Below are 22,718 nucleotides of genomic sequence, written 5' to 3'. Positions count from 1 at the left end.
AGCAACTGACTTTTGAATATTCCTCGAATGGTTGTGTAAGATGAATTTAAACCAAAGCAACCAAAACTGAATTACAACAGAAAGAGATCCTGCTACTCATTTCAAACGGCCAGAAATAAGCAGATACTTTGTTAAAAAATGCATGTTGTGTCACTTTAAGTTTCCAGAGCTTTTGCAGGATAACCCTATTTATCATGACCACTTGTTTATAATGTGTTTACTCTGCTATCAGGCAGGAACTAATTATATTTACTAATATACTGCAGCATACAATAAACAAATAGTGTTGCATATTTCCTGCACAACTGTTTAATAATTTTTAATGCAGCAAGTTTACAAACCTTGCATCTGCACACTGGGTTGAAGGGCATCACATGGAATTAAGGTAGTATATTAACACCGGGGAAGAAAAGATCTCTTCCTCGCACTGAAATATTTTATGTTAACATTGATATCAGTAACTCCACGCCTCTGGAATTAAGCAGTTCAAAAAGAGAGCACCACTATATGTTAATGTTTAGTCACATGTTCCAGTTACCCTTGGAAGGTCTCTCTATCATGAAGTACTAAAGCTGCCCACATGCGGTGAACTTTTTGGGGAACCTTGTTATGGAATTATTAGCAATCATGACTGTATGGCAGAGGTGGGCAAACTACGGCCCACGGGCCACATCCGGCCCGCAGGACCATCCTGCCCAGCCCTTGAGCTCCCAACTAGGGAGGCTACCCCGGCCCCTCCCCTGCTGTCCTCCCCTCCCTTGCAGCCATGCCACCACGTGGGCAGCGCTCTGGCCTGCCACTCCTGTCGGGCAGTGCAGCAGCGTGGCTTGCTCCAGCATGGTAAAGGGGCGGGAAGGGGGTCCCCAGGGGCAGGGAGCGGTCAGATGGGGCGGACGTTCTGGGAAGAGGGCAGTCAGGGAACGGGGAACAGGGTGGGTTGGATAGGCATGGGAGAGCCGGGGGGCCTGTCAGGGGGCGGGGGTGTGGATAGGGGTCATGGCAGTCAGGGGACAGGGAGCGGGGGGGGGGGGGGTTGGATGGGTGGTCCTGGGGGGCGGTTAGGTGGGGGGGTGGTCAGGTTGGATGGGTTGGGGGTTCTGAGGGGGGCAGTCAGGGGGAAGGAAGTGGGAGGGGGTGGATAGGGGGCAGGGGCCAGGCTGTTCGGGGAGGCACAGCCTTCCCTACCCGGCCCTCCATACAGTTGCACAACCCCAGTGTGGCCCTCGGGCCAAAAAGTTTGCCCACCTCTGCTGTACGGATTCATTATTGTTACTGCTGAAAAAGTGTTTCCATTCTGATATTTCTCCTCCTTCTCCCTTACAACTTCCCAAGATACCTGTTAGGATGAAATTTTTTATGCTTGGACTCCGCCTGAAAGTAAATTTTTTTTTGAAAGTTTGACCAATTTCCTTTAGCCATTTGGAGTCTCAACAGGAGTTTAAAAAAAATCCAAAACACTGCCTTGTAAAATAAATTCACGTGATCATTCTGCCCAATGGGACAACTTTAAAAATGTCTGTGGTATCAAATTTCAAATGGCGTGCACATAGGCATTAAGATGTCCTTTGGTAATCTTAAAAATGTTTGTTTTCAAATAGTTTTTAGCATGTGACAATGCAGGAATGAGCTGGCAGAGCAGAAAATTCCAGTAACCTGGTACCTGCACATTAAAAGACGGATATAGTTTATATGTGTATGTGCAGGCAGTTATCAGAATTTGCAAGCTCAGTTGCTGAAGGACACTGCAAGCTTGAATTGAGTAACACTGAATTTCATAAACATAATACCATAATATGAAAATCTTGAGGAAAAGACAGTTGTCACTTATAGCTGACCAACTTGTCAGTGATGTTAAAATATCACACTGAGCTTTATGCATCAGAATACACATGGAAGAAGCATCAGCAATACACTCAATGAATTGAAGCCATACCAATGGAAACAGCTTCCCCGTGACTTCCCTCAACATGTGCCATGCAACTGCTTACCTACTGCTTAAGAAAAAGAGAGGTACCATGCTCACCAACAACAGAGGAACTCAAGACAGTTCCGACTTAAACAGGAAGATTTTATTTCAGAGGTGAAAGAAGAGAGATTTCTTATCTGTGATTTTTATTTTTCATAATACTAACATCCAGCTCTACCAACCCAGAAGGCTCAAGTGGGTCTGATTTGCCCATTTCAACCACAGAGGCTTCTGGAGAGATTTCTGGGAACAAAGCTCTCCTTGAAGCCTGCAAGTAGCATCGGCTAAGGAATACAGCAAAACTGTTGGAACACTATTGCCAAGTGTATAAACTACAGTCAAAGACAAATTATACACAAGTTCACTTGTTTATTTCTTTAGCTATTTTTTAAAATTATTATTTTGCTGTTGGTTTTTGGCAAGGTTTCCTGCAGACAGTCCTTTCAACGAAAACCAAACACTACAGACAGGGAAAATGCCTCCTCCCCCAGAAACAAACCTACCCAAAGAACATTGCTGGGAAAATAGCAAATAGTAATAGGCTTCATTAACATGTTGTTATATTTTGCAATGTGCTCAGGGCTTCGGATAGGTGAAAAATCAGAATTCATACATCCATTAATGAGGGAAGAAATCATAATACACTGCAGTGTTCTCCCATCCAGTAATTTGCCCTTTTCCATTTTTTTCCTTATGAGGCTGGGATTTCAAAAGAGCCTAAGTATTACAGTGGGATATGGGTGTCGACTCCCTTTGGCTCCTTCAAAAAACCCAGCCTATATTTCCTTTTCAAATACTCTGTTCCTTTCTGCCTAAGAGGTACCTGGGAATCTTGCAGATTGGACTGTCGTGGTCTTAGGTGGACTCATTAGAGGAGTTGTAGTTTTTGCTAATAGGTAACAGCCCATCTGTTCAACATTAACAGGGCATCTGATTTTTCACTAACACTGAGCCTGGTTTATAAAGAATTTCACATTTCTTGAAGCATCCAGAGCATGTAACTGGCATTAGATAGAATAAAGGAATTGGCAGAGAAGTATATTATATTCAAGTGGAATTCTGTGTTGTCTTGGAGACAAAGCAGTAAACTAACCACTTAGGCAAATATCATTTACAATGGGATCCTGATAGAAAGCTCATTGATTTACCTCACTGATATCATTGCTAATAGGAAGAGGAAATGTGCTGCCAGGACACTCACAGGTCTAATTGGTGCTTTGATAATATTTTGGAAAAGCACATTTAAATTTCATTTTTCTTGGATGTTTCTTTGGAGATGGGAAAGTGACTTAAGACATCAAGAGATGTGAGAGTGAAGTAAGAGGCTATCACTTTCATCCTGAGCAGTCAGATCTCTTCATGCTGAGACTTGGATATACAGCTAACTAACTGACTGAGGATTGAAGAATCAAGGATTTCCTGGGCCACATTAAGCCCATGTTCAGTTCTCAGCATTTAGACTGTGATTAAAGTACACCATTTCCATTTAAACTAGACCCTGGGGAGAGTGTAACTTGTGAGAAATATAACTCCAGAGTGTCATTTAACTAGTATTAGGCATGTAAATTAGAAAATATATTTTATCTATATTATAGTACTCCTGATCAGAATCAGGTCCCTACTGTGCTAAAGACTGTGCTGAATTTGCATACTGTACCCCCACTACCCTGTGATACGAGACCTGCGGCAGGACTGGCAGGCTCACAAGGCTCTGTACTGGAGCCTGGCTCTGAGACCCTGCAAGGGGGACGTCTATACTGCAATTTTATAGCTCTGCAGCTTGAGCCCTGCTAGCCCAAGACAGCTGACCTAGGCTCTGAGACTCTGTGCATTGGGGTTTTTTTAATCGCAGTTTAGATATAACCCTAGGGATTTATCTTTAATGCACTGAAACTGGAGAAAGGTCAATTACTAAGGACAACAGCAGATATAAGAGCAAGTTGCAGAAACTGAATGAGCACTCAAGTGGCATTACACTCACTCTCAGCAGTGAGTGGTAAGGAGGAAGAAAAGCTGTATTTGGAGAGGGTGTCCTGGCAAGGTCCACTTGTGCTCCCTAAAAACAGGAATATGTTGTACAGTCCATACAGCTTAGAAGCTCAGAAAATCAAGTCAGAAACTGTTTCAGAACCAAACTAGTGGACAGAACTGAAATGCAGGCTCAGCCAACAGCACAATAGCAGACACTAGATATTAGATATCAGATATTAGAAAGTCCTACATATTTCATTTCCCACTGAAACCTCATAGAGCAAAAAGAAGAAAGATACCAAGAAACTGAGTTCTACTTCCTCACAGATATCCATGTTCATGAATTGCAAAGAGTCCAATCTCCCAATCACAGGTGCTGGGGCTTTAAGGAAACAAACCCAAATATCACAAGAATTGGCAACACTGCTTCACCAAACCAGTAAAGGAAAAAGTTTACCTGCTTTGCTTAGTTCAGAAATAAACAAAGCATTTTCCTACATACCACTTCACTTCTTTTAGGGCAAATAGCAAGGCAGTTTTGACTTTTTATTCTTAGTTAGCTTTAAAACTCCTTCAAGTAACACAGAACACAAGTGGCTGGGCTACACTCCTGTGAAGCCCTACACAGAGGCAGGAAGGAATGTGTTTTTAAGAAAAGATACTAAATAAGAGATTTTTCTGTGAAGAATTGAGTTCCCAGCAGTGGATGTGCAAAAGCAATGGATCCTACAGTCCAAAGAATTCTGAGACAGAACAAGAAAGAACAGCTGTTGTTTCTTCATGGAGGCAGTGAACTGGGGAAAAGTTGGAATGCTGAATGCAGTCTCTGGGGGAATACTAGTGCCAAAACTCTCTTCAGCCCAGAGGCCTCCAAGATTGATGAGATACGGGCAAACACAGAAATGTCCTCACCTGAAAGCTTTAGCAGAAAGCAAGACAATGTAGCTGTCATTAGGAAAAGGAGGAGGATACCACAAAGTATTTTCTCCATTAATGTAGCAATAATTAAATAATATTTAAACTGCTATAAACTAAAAGCGGTTGCATTTAAAAATATGAATGGTTTCTGATTCATACATTGCAGAAGGCTACGCAAACCATGAAACTGTCTCTGAGCCAGAAGGAAGAATTCTACATAGCTTCATATAGCTGAGGAGAGTTGCAGAGCCTATAGTAAGATGGAGAACTTGTGTATAAAGCTTTCTCCTTCGCACTGTAGGATTCATGATGTAGAATTCTGTAAACATCCTGTTACTAAATGTATCTTGATTCCTTCCAATCCAAGGAATCACTTCAGCTCAACATATTAGCAAATAGACACAGACTGAAGAAATTTAGTTAGAATACTAAATTTAGGACTAGATTGTGTCTAAGAATAGGTGGATTGTGGAGCCCCACAGATCCACAGCACAATGCCTCCTGAATTTTCTGGGGCAAAGCCTAACACTATTCTTGTCACAGCTCTTCTTCCTCCCTTTCCCATCCCACTCCCTTTTGGATTGTGACCCCACTCTCCTCACTCCATGGGTGGAAAGCAGGGCCAACTCCAGGCATCAGCGTTCCAAGCAGGTGCTTGGGGCAGCAGTCAGAAGAAAGGGGCGGCAGAGTTTCCGCAGTGGCAGCAATTCGGTGGCAGCTTCTCCGTTCCGCCAGCCGTGGTGGCAACTTCTCTCTCTCCTGCCGTCTACAGCGGCAATTTGGCAGCGGCAGGTTTTTTCACTGCTTGGGGCGGCAAAAACCGTAGAGTCAGCCCGGGTGGAAAGACAGCACTTTGACTACAGGGTCAGCAACTGGCTCTAGCACAGGGTGGAGAATCCTTGCACAACCTGTTCACACTGTTGTGAGCTGAGAGCAGGAAGTCTTATTTGCTTGTCCTTCCTGATGTCAGCCAAGCAAAGCTGGGTCTGCCTCTTCTTGCCCATTTTGGAAGGTATCGCTTGAATTTACTGCCTTTACAAACAACCATAAGAAGAGGGCCAGTTAGCCTGCCGAGGACCCCAGTGCTGCATTAGTACTTTAGGTGATTCAGTAAAGGTAACTGGCAAGTTGGCTAGCTAGAGTCACATGCTCCATGTTGAGGGTGCAGAATACAGTGTTTCTGAGTCATCCCCCCTTCTTCAAGAAAATATTTAACTTTTATTTTCCCTATGTAATCCCATTCCCACTCTGAATGGCTTTTGATGAGAGGGAACAGCAGAATCAATTTCCTAATGTATAACACACTTAGAAGACATAAGGATACAAGTGCTACTGTGGACAGTAGGAGTTTGGTTTAAAATAAAAAACACAAAACATATTCAAGAAAGCAACCTCATTCAGGACAGAATTTAAGACTATGCTTATGTTCCTTTTAAGTCTATGGGACTTAAGCTCTGTCCTGAACAGCGATGTATTTAAACACATGCTTAACTGCTTTGCTGAATCAGGCCTAAAAGAGGAGAACCCAAAATCTAAAAAGTGAAAAGTTGTTAGTGGTAACAAGGCAAAGTGTACTAAAGAAAAACAAAAAAGTTACACATATAGAACTAAAAACTACTATTACCATATACAAAGGAAACAGATTAAGTGAGACATATACCTCAAATGAGAGAAGAAGATCTCATGAGTGACAAAGCCACAGATCTCATAGAAATCTTTAGTACTTATGGGAGAAACAGCATTCAAAGTTAAAGCACTTGAGCTTTATTCCATGTTTCATGTGGTGAGGCATCTACCCCTGAGGGCAGGCTTTTTTCATCCATTCTCCCATGTTTAAAACAAAGAAGATACATAATATGGACAAGACTGGGAGAATCAGCATCTCAATTATAAACATTTCAATCCTATAGAGTCATTTTCAAATTTATAATTGCACTAATAACAATCCCAACCCCATCTCTTACCCAAATTAAATACACATTTATCGACAAGCTGACACACTAAATTCACCCTGGAATAAGTGGCAGTAAGTTCACTAGCTTCAGTGGAACTGAGAATGCTTAATGCTTACATTAGAGCTAAATTTGACCTGGTATTTTTAAAAGTAAAGTATAAAGGACTTGATGTAGATAGACAACACAACCACATATCACACAGTACCTTTAAAATCAACTAGAACATGTGAACAAAAACAACAGCTGACTTAAGAGACAGGCAGAAATGTGCAACTACATTTGTCAGTATATAATCAAATCCCAAATGATTCTTGCAATAGCAGTGGCTAAATAGGAATTTTAAGTTCCAACCACCTTTGACCTCAACAAAGGGAAAGCTTCTTCACCCCTTCCCCACACCCGCTCAAAGACTGACAGTATTAGCTGCTACAATAATGTATTTTCTTTTAATTGTAAGTTTAAAAACAACAGAGAAAAAGCCATTGAAATATATATTAAAGCTGTGGTTTTGGGAAACTGAGTACCAAGTCTGTAGGGAGAAAACAAAAAAATGAAAACTTGTTATGTATATCATTTTTATAGACATACCAATTATTTATATAATACAAATTGTGAAGGCTGTAATATTTTTGAAATTTTGTATGCATTCCCTGATTTAAACATCCTGCTACCTTAATTAACCCTAATAGCACCAAATAAACTAGTGATTATGTATTTTGTACCTTTTTTAACTTCAATTTTGGAGCTCACACTCAAACTACTTGATGGCTTTCCTGAAAATTATGAACTCTCACTTTTTTTAGGAAAAAAAAAGGCACCATTCAAGGCAAGCTTTTTTTGGGCAGTGTTTACACTAAAAAATTGAAAGCAGCACAACCACAGGAAACAGTGATAGCAAAAGCTATCTAAAGTGTGCGTGCTCAATAAACACCATATTTTAATTATATACTGGCAACCTTCTGGAAAGCAAAAATGATAGCCAGAAATACAAGCACCTTAGTAGCAGGAAAAATTGCAGCTATATTCTGATCACAAGCAAATGATAGCTCAACATCTCATTGATACTGATATAAGTCAGCTATCACGCCTCCCCCCCCCGCCTCTCCCCGCCCAAAAATTTCAATATTTGATTCAGGATTTCATTTTGTTTATTGAATACTCCACAGATTCTCTTGTGAATGAAATTTTTATTTACACACTGTATCTAGAAGCAGATACATAAATCCTTATACAATTATTTTTCAAAAATGTGCAAGAAATTACTATAATTTTGTTTACAAACCAAAACACATTAAAATCAATGGACTTTGGATAATTCATTCTTTGGTGTGCTTAGTACAAATAACGCACACCTAGCTTGAAACATACAGAAAAATGTAAACTACAGCAATCTGGATTGCAAGTATTAATTTCATGGCACTCCATCACCACTATAAAATTCTTTAACCCAACATGTATTAATACAAAATTCTGTAAGAATTTTTTTCATTATCCGTGTTTAGGGTTTAGAACACTTTCCAGATACAGCAAACTCCATAATAGTTTGTGATGTTATGAGCTATTAACTATCCCATGTCTATTAATAAAGAATGTTTTTAATATTTTTCTCTGTAGAATTTTAAAAAGTATTAAAAGAAATAAGATTGGCAATCAATATTGTACCCATCATTTAGCTTAGAATTTAAAAGTTATGTAACTGAGAACCATTCCTTACTGGAATTACAGGCAATATATTGCTGGTATTATGATTTAATTTACATAGCCAGAATTCACACAGTATGAAATGCAGAGAAGAAAAACTTCTCATATTTTCATTAGCCCAGCAGTCAATGTTCATATAAAAGCACCTCTTAGCATGATCAGACTATGAAATGTATATATTTGAAAATAAAATTTCTAATTAAGAATAGTATTTCCAAGGCTACTAATGGTGGAAACCATCTTGATAAAAAGGATGGTATTAATTTATGTCAGCAGCAGCATAAGGGACCTGCAACCTGACCAAAGAATATAAAGAAACTTCAATTTTGCTATTTAATTAGCTTCAATTAACACTGTTGTAAGAATCAGAAAAAAACCTTTGACATAATATCGAAATACAAGCTGTAGTTTTATTCTTCTAATTAGTAAAGCAGTCAGTGTCACCAATAACTTCATCATCTTGTAGCTTCAGAAATAAATTTTATTTCAAAGTTTCATCTTCAAATACATTTTGCAACAATTCAGTTGCAAGTCTGACTGTTGTGCTGACTAAAATAAACACTGTTTTACTTTAAAGGAACAGAGTCAAGTCATTTTTATTTTTATTTAATCTTTATCTTCTTTTAAAGGCCTGAAAATAACTTTTTCCTCAACCTACCATTTTTGTTTTCTTCCATTTGGCAAACACAGATTTTGTTCCTCTATTTGTTATGGAGCACAAACCAACACAGTCTTTCCTGATTACAGTTGCTGCCTTTTAATAATTTTCAGTTGCCTTGTAACTAAACAACGTTACTGTGGCTGTCACAGTAATCGCTATAATAAGCAACTATAAGTCAATGTTTTCAAAACAGGGTTTCTTAACTTGTGCTCCTACTATTGGCTGGAAGACTGCTTCAGTAACAAAAAGAGAGAGATTCTGAATCTATCAGCTTTTAAAAAAATATGTCTTTACAGAATGGTGGATTTCAAAATATTTGAAATTTAGAACATTACAGCATCAGATTACAAAAAAAAGTCTAGGCAGGTCATCTCTTAGGTCTAAATTACTTGTCAGGGTCCTTTTAATCAAACCTATGGAAAGCTCATCCAAAAGTGGCAATTAGAACTGGACCTTTTACTAAGTTTACAATTAAAGTACACAGCAAGGAAGGCAACTCAAAATGGACTGGATGATTTTAACCAAAAGTAATATTTCGAAAGTAACCAACTCTTATAGGTGACCAAACAAATAAATGAAGACATGGAAAAGAAACTTGGCACACAAGTTCATATACATTTTCTTAACAGAGCAATGAAATTGGGATATTAGAGTTTCACATGTTTAAGCCCTTATACAAGGTCCATTAAATACTTATGCACAAAGCATATTTTAAATGCATCTTTCAGTTTGTTAAACACTGGGATATATTTCACTAATTTTATATCATTGCCTAATGTACTACACCATTCCAGAGACTTTGTACAATGTACAGTCCCTCTGGACTGCATGGGGGAAAAACTTTTAAAGTGAAAAAAATGTGAGAGGTTTCATCCTAACAAGTATGTTTCATATTCCATAAAAATTATTTCCTCTGTCCTCCTCTCAGATAGAATCAGAACACTGTACCATGCTATAAGATTATTGTGCCTTTTTTAATAAAGTTTGTAGCCCTGATTCAAAGAAGAAGAAAAAAACCTCCAGAAGAGAAAAATCTGGATTCAAACTTGCATAAATATATGTGAATGGCAGAGACAACAAATTAAACATATATACTTTTCTGAGAATATTTTTTTAAGTTTAAAAATATTATTGGACAAAAGAAGAAATCATTATCCTCTATCCCTCAGAACAGACAGGCTTTATCTGCCTTTGATTTTTTTTTTTAAAATACTGTGGTCCAAAAAATAAATTAAAAAAAATATATATAAATTTAGCATATCAATTCAGGCAACCCAAGATGTAGTGCTACTGTAGCACTTGGCGGCAATAGTGTATCCAATGCTACAAACTCATTTCAGGGGCAAAAAAGCTAGCTATAATAAGCAGAAGAAAATGATCCAAAAAGGATTTATCCCAGCCTTTTTCTATGTTGGTCTTTACTAAATAGAAACTCCTGCCAACTGCTGATGGAGAAGGTGACATGCTAAAAATATAACATTGATTTAAAAACAAAACAAAAAACCAACGTTAGTCATGGTCACTTTTAAAATTGAAAACACAAATGTAATATAGCTATAAAGGGAAACACCAATATGATGAATATTGCACAAAGAAAACTCTGCAATCTAGGGCCCAGTCTCCCAATTCAGAAATCTCTTTTAGAAAGTCAGGCTCCCCATAGACTTTTCAAATGCCACTATCCTTGTCAGATGTTAGAAATATTTACTAAATTGATATGATACCTTTATGTCAAATCAGTCAATTTTCATGACAGCGCCTGGGACTGTTAGTAACAAAGCATTTTTCTGTGGCCACTGTATTAAACCAAAACCCCTTCTCCTTCTAATTTCAAATATACAAAGGTTAAAAAAAATGCAGCCTTGGGGATAATTTGTTTAAGCCCTCCCCCATTCCCCCAAAAAATCCCAGAATCAAATCCTAGCTAGCTATCAAAATGCAAGAGAGAAAGAGAAGAGGGGGGACAAACCAAAACCAACTGTAGTGTAGAAATTGGCTTTAAGAAGTCTTGTCACATTATCACTTTAATTGATAGTTCCTACAATTAGGGAGATTTGTAGATTTTTTTTCAACAGTGCCATTAGTAATCCATGTTTAGCACTTATCTTAAATACTACAATTTCCATATTGATGCTCTGTTTTTCAAAACTGTTTTTAAAGGCTGTTTTTAAAAGGAGAAGAAAAAATTATAAGGAAATTCCAATAAAAAGAAAATTCAACCCAATTTCTCAAAGGCAAAATAGCGTGTACAAACTATGAAATCATTTAGGAGAAAGGAGGTTTCCAAATATATGCTGCATAACTATATTCCATCACACAGCTACATCAATTAATAAGTTTGAAATTAGGGCAGTTCTATGGAGATGTTCATTTAGGATGCTGGGAAATCATTTTCACTGTATACCTAAATTCTGTAATTTATCTACATGTATGTTTTGTCCACAATTATCTTGATAAAATAGGCCATTTTAAGAAGACAAAAATTCCATTCTACAAGTTTCATTTCACTTTTACTTATTGTTGAATACACATGAAATGCACTCTGAATGCATAAAAATCACAGTGGATAGCAGCAAAGAACTTGGGGAAATTAAGGAGAATTTGATCATTCACATTGAGATTATTTTCTGCACATTGATGAAAGATAGCTATTTCACACTTCTAAAAACCTTGAGATCATTCTTTTTTTAAAAAAAAAGAAAGCCCCCTCAAACAAACAAAAAACACCAAACATAAACAAACAAAAAAGATGCATTACCCTTCTTTACACAAAAAAATGAAACATTGTTATGGCAGCAAAAGATTTTTATAGCAATGAAAATTTGTAAACTGTATTTCAATCTTTTTTTTTGTTCCCAAAGTGCAAGATGCAAGATTCCCATAAGCTTTCAGTAGTGCTTTTCTTGTAAATAATCCTTCATTTTGTTTGGCAAAGGCAGTTTCTGGATCAGGTCTATTCTGGTATACTGACGTATAACAAAACGACACAGGTACTGTAAGGAACGCACCTGCATAAACCGAGATACTGGGTTTGTCAGTCTCACTGGGTAAGTTGCAGATCCAGGCAATCGAGACCTTGAATAGCAAAAAGCTCCATTTTCAGAGTCCCTGATTGAATGTTCAATTAGATCAACAATAGAAGTATGGCCCTCCACATCTGGTTGTTCATAAAAGCTAAACCTACCGTTTGAATGTTCAATTCTAGTATGAAGAGTTTTACCATGGGAGCGAAAACTCAGGCTTAAAAGGTAACGGTCATCAGAGCTATCTCGAACAAGAAATGAACCATCGGGCACATTCGCCAGTTTTCCCTCTGCCTCCCAACGTGTGATAGGGCCCCAGTACCATCCTTGTTTTGCAAGTTTTTTCAGTTCCTCTGTGAGGCTCGTCACAACCATAGGACCACTATTTTGTACAGAGTCATAGACTCTTCCAACTCCTGGGGCAGAGTTAGGATCAAAATTCAAATGGCAGCGCATACTTTCAGCCACATGGGCATCTGTGCCATTCAGTCCATTGAAGTTCCTTTGGATTTGATTATTCTGCATTGGAGGTAGCAATGGTGAAAGTGGAGGGACATCACTGTGATTAACTCTTGGGCTTTGCAACATGACACCTGTGGTACCAATCAACAAACCATTCACTGGCTGGTCCACAAAGATATCTGGAGCAACAACTACATCTTGATCCACCTGACCCTCATCTTCATGAAAAGCATTTCCGCCCACTTGAGAAGAAACAGTTGAAACTTCCATGGGTGAGGAACTATCCAGACAGTAACTACGTGATCCTTCCAAAGGATACATTCCCTCATCTAAAGGCACAGTATACTGAATGTAGTCCTGAGGCATTAGTCCAATAACTACAGGCACGTGTTCATCAATATGAAGATGTAGGTCCCCATTCTGGGATTCTGTACTTTTTAATGTATTGTTTTGTTCTTGAAACACACTATCTGACTGCAAGTCATGGAAGTCCTTTCGAACACCATTCAGTGCTGGGCTTGGGTTAGAGGAGTGGACCAAGGCCTTGACTTTCACTTCCATTTTGATACAAGTCTCTTCTGAGTTTGTCGATCGAAGAGGCCATGGTGTTGGACTGTAATGGTGGTTACGGAGAGATGTGGATCTTAGAGGTCTTTGAGCTCTCACATCTTTAAAGGTTATTGGAGCAGATGAGGAAGAAAAGGTATCGTCATCAGCAGAGCTTACAGATGGCGTGCTGCCTTTCCCTTTTTGCTTTTGTTTTGCTGAAAGTCTTCTTTTTAAAGTACCCATTAAGCTTTCACTTTTTGATCTATTTTTGCCACCTTTTTCATCTTCACTGTTAACTTCACAGCTAGCCAAATCTTTACCATAGCAGCTGCCAAACAAGGAGTCATCTTTTCCAAATTCACTTAATGATGGCTGCTGAACCACTACAAAGTCACTTTCTTCTTTGCTTTTATTTAAGTTAAAGGACTTGCGAATTGTTTTGAGACTAATTTTCTTCATTATGACAAGTTACCAAGTCTGGCTGATCAAAAACTCTTCTGGTATTTTAGCCTTAACACATGTAGAGCAGCCTCTGCTTCATGTATATATTTTATCCAGCCTCATTTAACTTCAAGAGCCATTTCCTGGAAACAAATAAAAAGACATTTAACTTCACAAAAGAAACATTTTAAATGAAAACTACAGTTGGGCACCAAATGAATGCAAAGCTGTACTTAGGAAATCCAGTCAAGTTCAATAAATGACTTAAAAGTACAACATCTGCTTTTTGAGTTGCCTGCCAGTTGTTCTGGTTTTAAAATCACTTTTTAGTTCTTATATATAATTTTCCTGTCTCCTTTGCTATGTGAAAGACCAACCCAACACAGGGGAAGCTGACTAATTGTTGAGGATGATAATGGGTACAACAAGCTTCCTAGTCCAGGGCTAGATTGTGACTGGTCCTAACATGGCCATGAGGAAATTTTCCTGTGTAGATAAGCCCTAAGAGACCTTCACTCACTCTGTGTGCCCAGCCTCTTTGGTTCCCACATCACAGGTCCAGCCATAGGGGGTGGAGAGCAGAGAGAGCAAGGTGTACCTGCTCAATACTACCCATTACCCTCTCCTTCCTTCCCCGCCCCAAGAGTATGTAGACAGAGGAGTGGGGAGTAGGTGGAGCCTTGGCTCCATCCCCTCTCCCCTACCCTCAACTGAGATGAAATGGTACAAGGGGCAACACCAGGTATAGGGCTACAATAAGTTACTTCCCCCCTACTCCCTACCCAGAGAATTCGTTGCCAGGGCTCCTCATGAAGCAGCACAGCTACATGCCTCTCCTTACTCATGAGCCATGCAGCCTTGTAATATGCCTTTATAATTTGTGTACCACAACTACATTCACTCAGTTACTAACAACCAATCTTAATTTTTTGGTATAAATGATTACAAATGGAGCTCCCCAAGTTAGTAAGGGCTGCAGGATCATGCCCAAACATTAATTATAGGATTAAACATTACTTATTATAGGATTAAACATTAATTATAGGATTTCTGTCACACTTAAAAATGCCTTTTAATTTAAATAACATGTTACGAAAAACCATGTGGCTACAGGAAGAGATAACCATGAAAAACATTTTCTTGTTATTAAGGAGCAGTAGTTAAGAGTGAAATGAGAGTTTCATTCACAGAATTGGACTTATAAGTTATAACAAGACAATATTAGTAACAATAACAAAACCAAAACAATCTCCTTCACATCTTATTGCAAGGTAACTTTTTTTTTTTTTAAAGGCAAATCAAACAAGGAAATTCAGAGATATGGTATTTACAAAAAATTCCTTTCATTCACTTTTCAAAGGTTCTCCCAACTCCCTTTAGGGTCATCATTTCTTTAAAATAGGTGCATCCAGGAACATCAAACTTCATTGATGTTAAGTAGGAGCTTTCACAGGTTTGAGGGCGTGCACATAGGAATCTGGGAGGCAGTGACCATGAATTGGTTGAGTTCAGGATCCTGACGCAGGGAAGAAAGGTAAGCAGCAGGATACGGACCCTGGACTTCAGGAAAGCAGACTTTGACTCCCTCAGGGAACAGATGGCCAGGATCCCCTGGGGGACTAACATGAAGGGGAAGGGAGTCCAGGAGAGCTGGCTGTATTTCAAGGAATCCCTGTTGAGGTTACAGGGACAAACCATCCCGATGAGTCGAAAGAATAGTAAATATGGCAGGCGACCAGCTTGGCTTAATGGTGAAATCCTAGCGGATCTTAAACATAAAAAAGAAGCTTACAAGAAGTGGAAGGTTGGACATATGACCAGGGAAGAGTATAAAAATATTGCTCGGGCATGTAGGAAAGATATCAGGAGGGCCAAATCGCACCTGGAGCTGCAGCTAGCAAGAGATGTCAAGAGTAACAAGAAGGGTTTCTTCAGGTATGTTGGCAACAAGAAGAAAGCCAAGGAAAGTGTGGGCCCCTTACTGAATGAGGGAGGCAACCTAGTGACAGAGGATGTGGAAAAAGCTAATGTACTCAATGCTTTTTTTGCCTCTGTTTTCACTAACAAGGTCAGCTCCCAGACTGCTGCGCTGGGCATCACAAAATGGGGAAGAGATGGCCAGCCCTCTGTGGAGATAGAGGTGGTTAGGGACTATTTAGAAAAGCTGGACGTGCACAAGTCCATGGGGCCGGACGAGTTGCATCCGAGAGTGCTGAAGGAATTGGCTGCTGTGATTGCAGAGCCCTTGGCCATTATCTTTGAAAACTCGTGGCGAACGGGGGAAGTCCCGGATGACTGGAAAAAGGCTAATGTAGTGCCAATCTTTAAAAAAGGGAAGAAGGAGGATCCTGGGAACTACAGGCCAGTCAGCCTCACCTCAGTCCCTGGAAAAATCATGGAGCAGGTCCTCAAAGAATCAATCCTGAAGCACTTACATGAGAGGAAAGTGATCAGGAACAGTCAGCATGGATTCACCAAGGGAAGGTCATGCCTGACTAATCTAATCGCCTTTTATGATGAGATTACTGGTTCTGTGGATGAAGGGAAAGCAGTGGATGTATTGTTTCTTGACTTTAGCAAAGCTTTTGACACGGTCTCCCACAGTATTCTTGTCAGCAAGTTAAGGAAGTATGGGCTGGATGAATGCACTATAAGGTGGGTAGAAAGCTGGCTAGATTGTCGGGCTCAACGGGTAGTGATCAATGGCTCCATGTCTAGTTGGCAGCCGGTGTCAAGTGGAGTGCCCCAGGGGTCGGTCCTGGGGCCGGTTTTGTTCAATATCTTCATAAATGATCTGGAGGATGGTGTGGATTGCACTCTCAGCAAATTTGCGGATGATACTAAACTGGGAGGAGTGGTAGATACGCTGGAGGGGAGGGATAGGATACAGAAGGACCTAGACAAATTGGAGGATTGGGCCAAAAGAAATCTGATGAGGTTCAATAAGGATAAGTGCAGGGTCCTGCACTTAGGATGGAAGAATCCAATGCACCGCTACAGACTAGGGACCGAATGACTAGGCAGCAGTTCTGCGGAAAAGGACCTAGGGGTGACAGTGGACGAGAAGCTGGATAAGAGTCAGCAGTGTGCCCTTGTTGCCAAGAAGGCCAATGGCATTTTGGGATGTATAAGTAGGGGCATAGCGAGCAGATCGAGGGACGTGATCGTTCCCCTCTATTTGACACTGGTGAGGCCTCATCTGGAGTACTGTGTCCAGTTTTGGGCCCCACACTACAAGAAGGATGTGGATAAATTGGAGAGAGTCCAGCGAAGGGCAACAAAAATGATTAGGGGTCTAGAGCACATGACTTATGAGGAGAGGCTGAGGGAGCTGGGATTGTTTAGTCTGCAGAAGAGAAGAATGAGGGGGGATTTGATAGCTGCTTTCAACTACCTGAAAGGGGGTTCCAAAGAGGATGGCTCTAGACTGTTCTCAATGGTAGCAGATGACAGAACGAGGAGTAATGGTCTCAAGTTGCAATGGGGGAGGTTTAGATTGGATATTAGGAAAAACTTTTTCACTAAGAGGGTGGTGAAACACTGGAATGCGTTACCTAGGGAGGTGGTAGAATCTCCTTCCTTAGAGGTTTTTAAGGTCAGGCTTGACAAAGCCCTGGCTGGGATGATTTAACTGGGACTTGGTCCTGCTTCGAGCAGGGGGTTGGACTAGATGACCTTCTGGGGTCCCTTCCAACCCTGATATTCTATGATTCTATGATTCTATGAATTATAGAGACATTTAAAGGTGGTGTTGTGAAAATACTTAAATATGTATTAAGTAAAATACATAATGATATGGTATGGTATAATTTTTATTAGAATGAGTTTGCGATAGCAGAATTACTCACAAGTGGCAAAGTAGGGAGTAGCTAATAGAAAACTACATTGGGACCACAGGAGAAGGAAAGCTGTATATTGGATGAAAGGCCAAGATGGGGAATAGGAAGGAGGTAGCCACTTATGAAAGTCAGAGGCTGTCTGGTCCAGCTTACATTCCAACACAGCTCGGATCTATGACTGGCTTCCAAAGTTTACAGGTATTTCTACTACTGAGCAATTCTTAAACATTTTTTAAAATCTAAGGAAATACTCAAGCAAAAAAACACTGAATGAATCTATCATTTACAGCATTTATAAATTAAGTTTCTGGATTTCTTAATTCTCCCTGCTCCCTCCACTCTCAAATGCTAAGAATGTTTGTAACATGTTTGTAAATTGTAAGTTAAGGTTCTACTCTACAAAAATCAAACATATTTGAAATTAAGCATATGCAGAGTACGATCAACCAAATTATCTTAATTTTGACCCTCTTGGAGCACCCTGAGAGCAGACAAAACACATCTGCAAAAACTTTATCACAAAGTTTCACCAAGTTTAAGAATAAAGTATTAATTTTGAAGCCTCTAATGAAAGGAACTGGTGGGAAGAGAGGAAAAGGTCATCTCTGAATTTTTCTTGGTTCTGAGTGCCACTATGGGAGCAGAGTAGTTCTTGTTTGGATTTATTTAAACTGTGCATTAGCATACTTTTGATTATTAGAGGATTTTTGCAAAGTGGAACCTTACCTTGGAATTTCAGGCTAATATATCTTGAGAAAACGCCAACATTATCAAACAACACTAAAGTAACTACCATATTGTAAAGAATACAAGAGAACTGTCACAAAATGACACCGCTATATTTTAAAATGCTTTAGTTGTCAATATTTTCTCATGCTAGTCTAGAAAGAAAGATCTGCCACTTTCCACTGCAACTGTGAACACTATGTTTTAGCACAGAAACCTTATGGATTATAGGTCTACAACTTTTGGTAGTTAAATATATTTATCAGATTAATAAAGCATATCATGAGAATGATGGTCACGTCTTGAAGTTATAAAAACTTGTGCAGGATTAACCTTGGTATGTCCCAGGGCACCAGTTTATTCACCCATGAACAAGTAACGTGATCAAATGAATTATGGTCCTGGCCTGAAGCCCACTGAATTCAACTGAAATACTGAATTTAACTGAAATTGATTTCAATGGGCTTTTTATTAAGTCCTATTATGTACTGGACCAGTCTGCATTGAGAACTCCAGTGACTTGGTTTAAGTTAAAAATTATATTGACCTAGCCTCATCACAGGGCTGTGAAAAATTTGGCACCCTAAACACCACAGTTAGGTTGACCTAACCACAGTATTGCTGCAACTAGGTTGATGGATGAATTCTTCTGTCAACCTACCTACCACTTCTCAGAGAGGTGGATTAACTACATCAGCAAAAAGACCCTTTCCGTCATTGTAGGAAGCATTTACACTGCAGCGCTAGAGTGGCATTCCTGCATAACCATAGCTGTTCCTCTGTAGCGCAGACACACCCTTAACCTCTCTCTGTCTCAATTCTTCCAGATGTAAACTGCTAATAATACTTACCTCTGAGAAGTAGGTAGGCCTTATATTGAGGGCTGTTAGTAAAGAACTGTACAGACATACATACAGATGTGCAAAGAATGAAGCATTTAGGAACTCATTGGGACACTCTTGCATGCACAGATTTTTCCCACCTAGGGATGACAAAAATTAGTATATGTATTATTTCATGGAATGCATCTTGCCGTAGTGTTTGTTATAAAAGTAGCAGTTAACAGCAGTGGGACAACTTCATTTGAAACTCTGTAAGAATTATAGTATTGCTGAGCCCCTGTACAGAAGTACTTTCTCAGTAGCACCTCCTGCATAGTCAATTTTAATAAGTTCTCCAGTAAGGTCTGATGCAGATATCTGCTGCTGTGAATATGCAGTATGTTATGCCATGGTATTCCAAAAAGACAATATAAATATTTTAGGAATACTTTGAGATCAAAAGAGGTAGAAAGCTAGACAGACAAAATGAAATGAGAGTGGAGACAGCCAGGGATCAAAGAAAGAAAGAAAAAGAAACTCTGATAGTCCAAAAACTTTTATTTTAAAATCAGATTTTTACCAAACATAATTTAGAAGAAGACATAGACTACTAAAGCCTAGGCAGGCTGCAAAAAGTTAACAGAAAGCTGCGGGCGGCCATGCCTTTGGACAGTCAATGTAAACAAACTAACAGCTCACCAGCAGATTACCTTGATGGGACGCGTACAGCCCGCGGGCCGCAGAGTGCCTACCACTGATCTAACCCGACCTGTATAAAACAGGCCACAGGAATTCCCTGATTTAATTCCTGTTTGAACCAGATCATGTATTTCAGAAAAACATCCAATCTTGATTTAAAAATTGCTGTTAAGTTGTTCCAAGGTTAATTACTGTCACTGTTAAAAAATTACAACTTTTTCCAGCCTGAATTTGTCTAGTTTCAACTTCCAGCCATTGGATCTTGTTATACCTTTGTTTGCTGGACTGAGGAGCCGATTATCAAATTTTTATCCCCATGCAGGTACTTATAAACTGTGAACAAGTCACCTGAACTATCTCTTTGTTAAACGCATTAGATAGAGCTCCTTGAGTCTTACCACTGTAAGGCATGTTTTCCAATCATTTAATCATTCTCAGGGCTCTTTGCTGAACCCTCTCCAATTTATCAACATCCTTCTTGAATTGAGGACCCCAGAATTGGACAATGTATTCCAGCAGTGGTGGCACCAGTGGCAAACACAGAGGTGATATAACGGCCGTACTCCTACTTGAGAGTCCTCTGTTTATACATCTATGGACTGAATTAGGTCTTTTGGTCACAGCATCACACATATGTTCAGCATATTATCCACCATGACCCCCAAGTCTGTATTGGAGTCACTGCTTCCTGGGAGAGAGTCCCCCATTTTGTAAGCAGGGCCTACACTGTTTGTTCTTATATGTGTTTCTTTACATTTGGCTGTATTAAAAGGCGTAAAGTTGCTTGCACAAAGTTCTCCAAGTGATCCAGCCCGCTCTGAATCAGCAACTGAATCAGCTCTTCATTATTTACCACTCCCATAGTTTCTGTGTCATCCGCAAACTTTATTAATTGTGATTTTCTGTATTCTTCTAGGTCACTGATAAAAATGTTAATTAGCATAGGGACAAGAACCAATCCCTGCACGAACCCACTAGAAACACACTTGTTGGATGATAAGTCCCTGCTTACAATTATATTTCATGACCTGACAGTTAGCCATCTTTTAATCCATTTAATGTGTGTCATGTTAATCTGTACGGTTGTAGTTTAAAATTAAAAAGTCATGTGGTGCCGAGTCAAATGCCTTAGAGATGCCTAAGTATAATATATTAACACTATTGCCTTTATCAGCCAGTCTTGTAATCTTATAAAAAAACAGGTATCAAGTTAGTTTGACAGGATCTATTTTCCAGAAACACATGTCGATTGGAGATGTTATGGTGGTGCTGTATTTAAAATATACCGTGAAAGCTAAAGAATTGCACGTGTTTGAACAAGCATGACATAGACTTGCTTATTCAAAATATTTCAGAGCAGTTTCAATTAAATCATGGTGTCAAAAAGGTTTAAATAGGACATCTGGCACGTCAGTCATAATGGTTTACGTGTGGTACAGTGTCAACAGAAAGTTTGTGTATTTGTATTTATAGAGCTTTTATTCATTTTACCTATTTCACCTAGGTTAACTACAGCCATTTCCTGAGATAAACACTATTTACAGTGCTGCCAGAAGACATTACTATGTAACAGGTCAGCTTTGGAAATTAATCTCACACACACACTTTTTCTCCTTAAAAAAGTTAATACAAAAAGCAGACACACCCATATGTGGCCAAACTTGAACAATTACAATAGAAATGATAATTCTGAAGTACTGAATAGAAACAAAAATAGAATCACAAATTGACACAGAGCCATTCTCTAACATTTATTTATAGAATTTACGCTTGCCTATCATTAGGGCTGCAAGTTTGTCACAGAAGTGAAAAAATTCCCTGATACTGACACTTCTCTGTTTGTCCGTGTGGGAAGGCTCTAGGTGGGTTGCCCCCACCAGTCTAGTGCTGAGGGTGGCACTGAGTGGAGGGACAGGGACATGTTGGAGAGCCAGACTGCTCTGCACTCACTCCACAGTGGCAGCTCCTGTGTCCCACAGGACTGGGCCCAGCTCCTCACTCCGTGTTGCAACCTGGCACACAGGGTTGCCCCGCTGCCCTTCCATCATAACAAGGGTGCAGCCTAGCCAAATTTGAATGAGTGGCATTGTGACCTGGTAAGTGTGGAGTGGGCTCGCTCTCAATGCTCAGGCACATTCTCACCGGACACAGGTGCCGTTGCTGCCTGGAAGGATCATGGGGTAGGCTCTCTCTCAACCCCTGGACCCAGCCCCACAGGATGGGAGTCACCGCTGCAGGGTAAGTGCGGGGCAGGCTCACTCTCCAACTACCTCCCCCTGCCAGGGGCCTCCCACCTTACTAGGCTGGAATCAGGGTTTCAGTGACTGCGCAGAGGGTGCTGTTGCAGGTCATCGGTGCCACCCAGGCAGGGGAGGAGGAGGAAGCAGTGGTGGTAGAGGAGGAGAAGGATGCTGGTCTGCTATGATTTTGAAGAGGTGGGGTTCAATTTCATTTATCAGGCAACAAATCAGTTACCCTTCCTATAATTAGATTTTTTAATTAATTAATTTGTCTATTTATTTCCATCAAATGGAACATGAAAATATTTAACTTGATTTTTAAACTCACAACTGCACTATTGCTGCACTTATAGTATGCTATAGGTATAATTTAGAAATACAAAATCCCAGCTATAACAAGTTATTAGATTTATCTACAAAGTTTACAACATAGCAAAAACACATCCTGTTTCAGAGCATTCAGCACAACCGTGCACAGAGATAAACTGAACAGAACAATACAGACAGTACCCACAATCACCACTCAATGCATGGTTCTGGAGATTTAAAAAAGGGATTTGTTTGCTATTTTTTAAAAAAGGGGGACACAATTCTGAAACATTAAATTAAAGCCGAATACTGAAAACAGGGAAGTACATAGTTAGCCTTGGATCTGAAAGCATCTTAATACAAATGCACAGTTACTTAAAGTTGTGTACTTAATTATCATAGGTAACGTGCCACTGATTTTTAATGCCGAATGTGCT

At 39.7% G+C, this 22,718-nt stretch overlaps 1 protein-coding gene across 6 annotated transcripts in view; it reads right to left on the bottom strand.

The window, feature by feature from the left end:
- Positions 1–7,980: 7,980 nt before the first annotated feature.
- SOCS6 (suppressor of cytokine signaling 6) overlaps positions 7,981–22,718 on the bottom strand; it is a 45,495-nt gene continuing 30,757 nt past the window's right edge. For 4 of the 6 annotated variants that reach the window (XM_037892917.2, XM_037892916.2, XM_037892915.2 and 1 more), the window contains 2 exons: positions 19,064–19,194; positions 7,981–13,790 (listed from right to left, as the gene is read on the bottom strand). In XM_037892917.2, the coding sequence (XP_037748845.1) occupies positions 12,061–13,665 (1,605 nt within the window). In that variant the 5' untranslated portion in view covers positions 13,666–13,790; positions 19,064–19,194 and the 3' untranslated portion in view covers positions 7,981–12,060. The remainder of the gene's footprint in view (positions 13,791–19,063; positions 19,195–22,718) is intronic. The other 2 variants (XM_037892919.2, XM_037892918.2) reach the window with 1 other exon arrangement.

This window comes from Chelonia mydas, chromosome 2 (genome assembly GCF_015237465.2).
Source record: "Chelonia mydas isolate rCheMyd1 chromosome 2, rCheMyd1.pri.v2, whole genome shotgun sequence".
NCBI lineage: Eukaryota > Metazoa > Chordata > Testudines > Cheloniidae > Chelonia > Chelonia mydas.
Note: the sequence above shows the minus strand (reverse complement) of the source record. Positions and strands in the feature narration are given on the sequence as shown.